General features: G+C 47.8%; 1 protein-coding gene across 1 annotated transcript in view; it reads left to right on the top strand.

Annotated features, from left to right (window-relative positions):
• Nucleotides 1-6,591, top strand: part of LOC107117021 — a gene marked incomplete at its 5' end in the record, with an annotated part of 18,270 nt that overhangs the window by 8,925 nt on the left and 2,754 nt on the right. The window contains one exon of the mRNA XM_015419051.1: nucleotides 4,201-4,298. Coding sequence (XP_015274537.1) covers nucleotides 4,201-4,298 — 98 coding nt within the window. The remainder of the gene's footprint in view (nucleotides 1-4,200; nucleotides 4,299-6,591) is intronic.

Below are 6,591 nucleotides of genomic sequence, written 5' to 3'. Positions count from 1 at the left end.
TAAAAACGCCCCTTGGGGGGGGGGGGGGGGCAAAAAAAAGTGGAAGAAAGGCAGTTCACCCTGAGATTAGCATTCTACACTTCAAAGAACATCTTCAGAGAAACAGAAAGGAAAGGAAAGGCCTCTCTATCACTCTAACTCTGAAGGCTGAAGTAGAAGACCGCATAAAAGTCCTTGTCTTCCAACACTTACTAGCTGTATAACTCTGAGTTGCTTTTTTTTTTATTCCACCAAAAGAAATTTTAGCAGAGAGAGTTCAGTTTTCACCTCAGGGTACTCATAAGACATGATCCCCATCTTTTGCAGATCTACAAAGTATTTGAAGCGCATCCATGCTGCTGTATTAAATGTAGGGGAAAGGGTTGTTTCAAAAGACACCAATGGTAGAGTTAGTGTAGAACAAGAAGGGGGACCCGCAATACTCGTGGGGGGGGGAGAAGCTCCATGGGAGAAGGAAGCAGCCACAGGTGAGCCTTCTTTCCTGTCCCCCCAGTCCCTGGCACCCACGGTGAGGCCCATGCCCCTCCAAGCTTCCCCCCTCCCCTAGCGGTGGCGAGGCTTTCCTAGCCCACCAAACTTTCTCCCTCCTTCCCCCCTGGCAGTGGCGGCAGCATCAGCAGCGAGGCTTTGCCAGCCCGCCAAGCTTTCTCCTCCCCCCTTCCCCCTCAGTGGTGGTGGCAGCAAAGCCTCGCTGGCCTGCCAAACTTTCTACCTCCCCCCCCCGGGCGGTGGCAAGGGCTGAGCGGCTTACAGCCACCAGCCGGCCTGTCACGGCAGGACCAGGGGGCGTGACACAAGCAAGCAAAAGTCCAGGAACAGTCCGAGGTCAAGCCGGGCAAATCAGGTAGCAAGGTTCAAGCAGGTTTAAATCACAGTCCAAAAGCAGGGTCAGACATACCAAAGTTTCAAGTCCATAAATCACAACAATACCAGAGGAGTCAGAGATGAACGCAGGGTCAACAAAGCCAAAGGTCAAAAGCCGAGGATCAAGCCGAGAAGAATTCCACAAGGTCTGGAGCAGAGATGCAAGGATTCAGGTCCTGAACAAACGACGTTGCCAGCACAAATGACTGCTGGCAACAGACTTGCATATATACAGTGCTAGCTAATCAACTCATTAGCTAGCCAGGAGTGAGGACAGGATCCTGTCAGTAATCAGGGCTAAGAGATCTTCTGGCACGCATGCGTGCATTCTGCCTTCGCTCTCTCAGCTGTTGTCTTCTTACATTCCTGAGCCTGGTTACAGGTGGAGGCGAGTCTGATGATGAATTACTGGGCTGCAGCAGAGACTGATCCCTTGCAGGTGTTCCCTGGGAGGCTCTATCCTCCTCACCACTTAGATAGCTTTCAGCTACAGGATCCAGTCTTTGCCTTTCTGCTGCAGTACTGTCCTCAGGAGCCTGTTCAGGGTCCTCAGGAGCCTGTTCAGGGGCATCAGCAAAGGCAGGCATGACATCAGCAGGGGCAGGCATGACAATCGGGAGCTTCAGACCCTGGTGTCGCGCCAGGCTTCAAGTTGCCAGTTACCCCCTGCTTACACAGGGGGCGCCTTGGGAATTAGATATATAGATTGTACAATTGCGAATAGCTCCACTCCCCAATCAAGGATTCAGGCTGCATTGTGTTCGTTGAGGACACAGACATCCAGTTAGAGTAACTTTTCTTGCTTTCTAGCTGCATTGGACTGTAATCATGTGTATATTGGTAAATGTGCTTTGTCCTAAACTGTATAAATATTTCCAGCACTTACTTCTGTTGACAAAAATACAAATTCAGTATTAAGCTATGTGATCTGAGAATCCATATTGAAATAAATATTGTCTCCTGTGTTGCGGGGAACAAAAGCTTTCCCTCTGTTATGTTTGAAATAAAAGGTCATTGATGGCTGCAGCTCTTCTCTCCTGCTGAGCTTAATTGGCGCCACCAGGAGCAGAGCTCAGCCATTCAGTCAACACAGGGAAGAGAATGGCCTGGGATTCCATTGTGCAGAGGCTGGTGTGAAAGAACAGAGCGGTGAAAATGCTGAGTGTTTGGTTAGAAAACCAGATAACTAATGATCAGCCTGCCTCCATTCATTCTGGTCAGTCAGTGTTATTTGCGTGTAGACTGTCTTTCCTCAGCATTAAGAGAAATCCACTTCCATGAGAAGATTGTAGTCCAAAGGTGGCAATGAACTGTGGGTCAACTTGTAGACCTCAATAATACTGCATTGACTAACAGCGATTTCAAAGAGACAAGGAGGGAAAGCATGAGAGAAACAGAAAAGATTTACAAGGACTTAACTCCTTCCCGGCAGATGTTTTTAGAAAGTGTCGTCTTAAATTCGGTTGATAGAAAAGAGCTTGAACCTGACCTCAAGATCAAGAAGCCTGGAGATGCCACTGGGCCCTGAGGATGAGACCAAGAAGGAAGAGGCTTAAGATTGGTGGTGTTATCCCTTTGGAGACAGAGGAGGGTTGCAGAATTTCGAGTGAACGTCTAAGAAGCCATCAAGACTTTAGAGAGAATTAGCATAGATGTAAAGGCGGAAGGACTCTGAAAATTGCCCTACGAAGAGAGCTAGAGGAGATGCTCTGGAAATCTTCTCATAACAAGTAATAAACTAACACATAAGCTTAGAAAGACAGGATCTCACAAATTATATTGTTTATTAACAGTTTTTTTTCCATTACTAACTGTAGTCTAACAGGGTAATGATCTCCTACTCTTGGGTTTTTAGTTTAGTGTGGATTACTTTCCTTTCTCCTTAGTTGTAGTTCCCCTTCCCTTTTTCTTTTCTTTGTAGTTTATGTAGTATTATATTAAAAAAAACCCCTCCGGGGGTCTTTAAAAAATTATAATAATACTGCATTGAGATGCCCACAAAATGACTTTTATACTGTATTTTCCTTCCAATAAAGGCATTCTACCATTAAGCTGTTGCCCTTCCCCAGACTGCAAGTTGTGGTGCTCCCACACTCTCTACTCTGCCCTACTCTAGGAGTAGGTCGACCAATGTTTTTGTTTTAATTTTCAGGCAGCTTCAGGGGGAGGAACAATTCTGAGTTCACCACAGAGGGGGTGGGGGGGCACGTTTAAACCTTTGCCCTGTGCAGTTTTCCAGATCAAAATCACACCTCCTCCAAAGCTACAAGGGCTTTTTTGGTAGAAAAAGCCCAGCAGGTACATTAGCATAATAGGCCACACCCAACATCAGAAACTCATTAGCATATTAGGCCACGCCTGACAGTGCAGCTTGTTAGCATATTAAGCCACACCCCATGCCTTCCCTTGGCTTGCCCGGCCCCCCCACGACTGGGAGGACCCCGGGCAAGCCCTTCCCTTGGCTTGCCCAGGCACCCCACATTTAAATGCCTCCCCGATCCTTCCAGAGCCCCCCCTGGGCCGCCCGCCTCAGAGTTGCCGGGGGGGTCACTCTCCAGGCCTTCCCTGCAGAGGTGGCTGTAGTGGGCATGGCGAACTCTGAAGCCAGACGGAACGCCGTTCCTGTGTATTCCTGCCCAAAAATAGCCCTGAAAGCTACTATTTTACCCCACTAGTCCAACAAATTATATCATTTCCATCTGCAAGCAGAGATGTGTGAGCCTCTGTGTGTGAGCCCCCACCCCCCATGGGGCAAGCAACAGTTTGAGGAGGTAGTCATCCAGATTGGGGAAAGGAAGCAGAGAAAATGATTCCTCCATCAATACTGCTGCTCTACTCAGTGGCCCCTGTAACAAGTAATTTGGTCCTTCTTTCCGGCTTGACATTGGTATTTAGCTGGTTAAACTGGATTGATTAGACTGCATGTCTTGTCACTCCCCCCATCCCCCCTCCTTACTCTTACCAGATTTAGATATTTGAAATTATTTATTGCTATAGTTTAATCTGGAGCGGGTATTTAGTTCAACTTTGAAAACTCTTTCCGTACTTCAGCTTGGCACGTTATACTATTTATGGACTATATTGTTTCCCCTTCTAAGCATCTCAGCTTGGGGGCTTTGTTTTTAACACCAAGTTGTCTGTAAATTTGGTTTTTGAATGGGGGGGCGAGTTTTGAAGCACTCAGAGTCAGGCTGTTCAGCATTTTGATTTGTGGTTTTGTGACCATTTGCATATGCTGCTAATATGGGCAGCGAAATAACATTTGCAAGATTTTTCAGAGAGAAAAAAATGGTTTTGGGGGGCTATCATGTTTTAATGTACTTTTTCTTTTGATAGATTTTCCTCTCTTGAACTCAAAGAAAAATGGCCCATATTCAAAGGACACCCCTGCCAGAATTAAAAGTGATTTTGAGGACGATCGCTTCCCCACAGAAGTAAGAAGCAACCCATTTCGAGCAATGCATTTGTTTGGGTCTGTTACCATAGGTTTCTTAATGAACTGGGCAGGGGTCTTGTTGTAGAAAAAGAGCTGCCGGAGCTCATTAGCATAACTCATTAGCATAACTTATTTGCATATGCCACGCCCCCTGACATCACCGGAAGTGACAGAAGGCCACACCCCCTGACATCACCGGAAGTGTGTCAGAAGGCCCGGCTACTTACCCTCCTGCTTCATCCTCATTCCCAAACGGAATGAGGATCGAAGCAGAGGGCGGGGTAAAGAAGGGGGCGGGGCTTCACCACGTGACCGCCCCGCCCCCTAGAGGTTCTCTTCCGGAGCTCCGTACCTGAGAGCTCCCCCCCGACTAGAGCCCTGGAACTGGGCTCCTCTAACTGTGTAAGCAACTGAACTGTCGACTGCAAAATGGAAAAGGTTTGCAGGGGATCTGCTCCTCTGCCTCAAGGTTTTCACATCTCACGTACGTCACGCTACAATGTGAATTAATGTGGTCAATCAGGTATTCTGAAGGACCCTTTCTCCTTAGGGTTTGCCAAGTCCCCTCGGCCACCACCGGGGGATGGGGAGTAGGGTTGTCAGGATGAGACGCTCCTGGCCACTTGAGGATGCAGCCTAAGGAGGAAAGGGACCTCAGTGGGGTACAGTGCCATACAGTCGGCCCTCAAAAGCATCCATTTTCTCCAGGGGAATTGGTCTCTGTAGTCTGGAGATGAGCTGTAATTCTGGGGGGTCCCCAGATCCCACCTGGAGGCTGGCATCCATATTAAATTCTCCTCCCTGCTTATTCATGCCCTGTTTCCCTCCTGTTCCTTTTTTATCACTGCTTCCCCTTGCTATCTCTTTTGTCCCGTAGTCTATCACATGGGTTCTGTCGAAAGGAAATGACTGCCGTGAAAATCCTTTACTCTAGAGTTCCAGAGCATACTATAAGTATTTATAGGGTAAGAAGAGCCATTTTAAATTGCTCTGTGACTTTAGATAAAAGAGCAGTGAGATTAGGGTGCAGACACTACGTATCAATTCAATACTCTTACCAAGTACATAATAAAGTACGATGGGAAGGTGCTCTAAAATAGGAACGTTGCACATGGTGGCGGGTACAGAAACATTCACAATGAATTCATAGTTCAATTAACTTGTTTCCTTCAGTGGCCAGAAAATATGCTTCAGTGAACGTCCTTAATGGCGGGATACTAGAAATTATTTCTTTATTTCATTATTTCATACTGTTAGTTAGAGCTAGGGCCTTTATTGGCTTTTAGCATGGATTGCTAAATTTGCCTTTGAAAGTTAGCCACCTCGTGAAAGTGGTGATGCAATCCAAAAGTGTCTAATTATGGCTCATTGTGGAATTTCAAATGAAAGCCAGGTTAGGTTGTCTCTTAATATGTATTATTGACACTTGTCAGGGAAAAGGGCCTCGCAGGCCCGTAGCCTGCGTGGCCCCCCCATGGGTTTTGCGGGCCTCCTCCCCCCTCCTCTGCTCCCCCTTCCTCCCCCCCTCCTCGGGGACTCAAGAGGCAAAAGAGCGATGGCATTCTGCTCTTTTCCCTCCCGCTGCCAGCACATCATCGTGGGTAAGAGGGGGAGAATCGATTGTCCCCCCCCCTTCAGCTCGTATGTGTGTGTGAGAGGGAGGGAGGGGGTTCCACTCCGATTTCCCAGTGAGCAGGGGAAAAGAGAAAGAAATGCCTGCAGTGTGTGTTTGTGAGCTCCTTTCCCTTCTCTTCCCTGCTTCTTCGGGCAGGCAAGAGGCATCCCTGGGGGTTGGGCTCTGTGGCGCTGGGCTTCTTTTAACGACTAGGAAAAGCAGGAAGGAGAACACGTTTTAAAATCAGGCCCCTCCCCCGCCCGAAATGCTGTGAGGGGATCAAGTTGGCTATGGGGCTACCTCTGCAGGAGCCGGGGGGGGGCAGCCCATCCCTGGATTTTCTGTTGCTCTCCCCAACTTTTATATCCCCTCAACTATGCCTTTCGATGCTTTTTTCTCTTCCATTTCCAAGCCTTTTCTATCTCTTTCCTTCTCCTCCCACCATACCATGCATTTTAATAACCCATTTTTAGATTGCTTTTTATGTTCAGCCCTTCCCCTTCTCCCCTCCCCAAACCCTCATATCAGAGTAGCAAGGCAGCCATCCCAATGCTTCCCTGGCTGTAGTCTTTAACCAATGTTTGCTGCGTGAATCTTTTGCACTGTGGTTTATACTGGAGGCAGCCCATCTCTCCTCCCCAGTTGGTTTTATTTATTAGATTTCTTGGTCTCTCAC

The sequence above is a fragment of the Gekko japonicus genome, unplaced genomic scaffold, assembly GCF_001447785.1.
Source record: "Gekko japonicus isolate JY-2015 unplaced genomic scaffold, Gekko_japonicus_V1.1 scaffold5672, whole genome shotgun sequence".
Lineage (NCBI taxonomy): Eukaryota > Metazoa > Chordata > Lepidosauria > Squamata > Gekkonidae > Gekko > Gekko japonicus.
The sequence above is the reverse complement of the archived record's forward strand: the minus strand, read 5'-3'. Positions and strand labels throughout refer to the sequence as shown.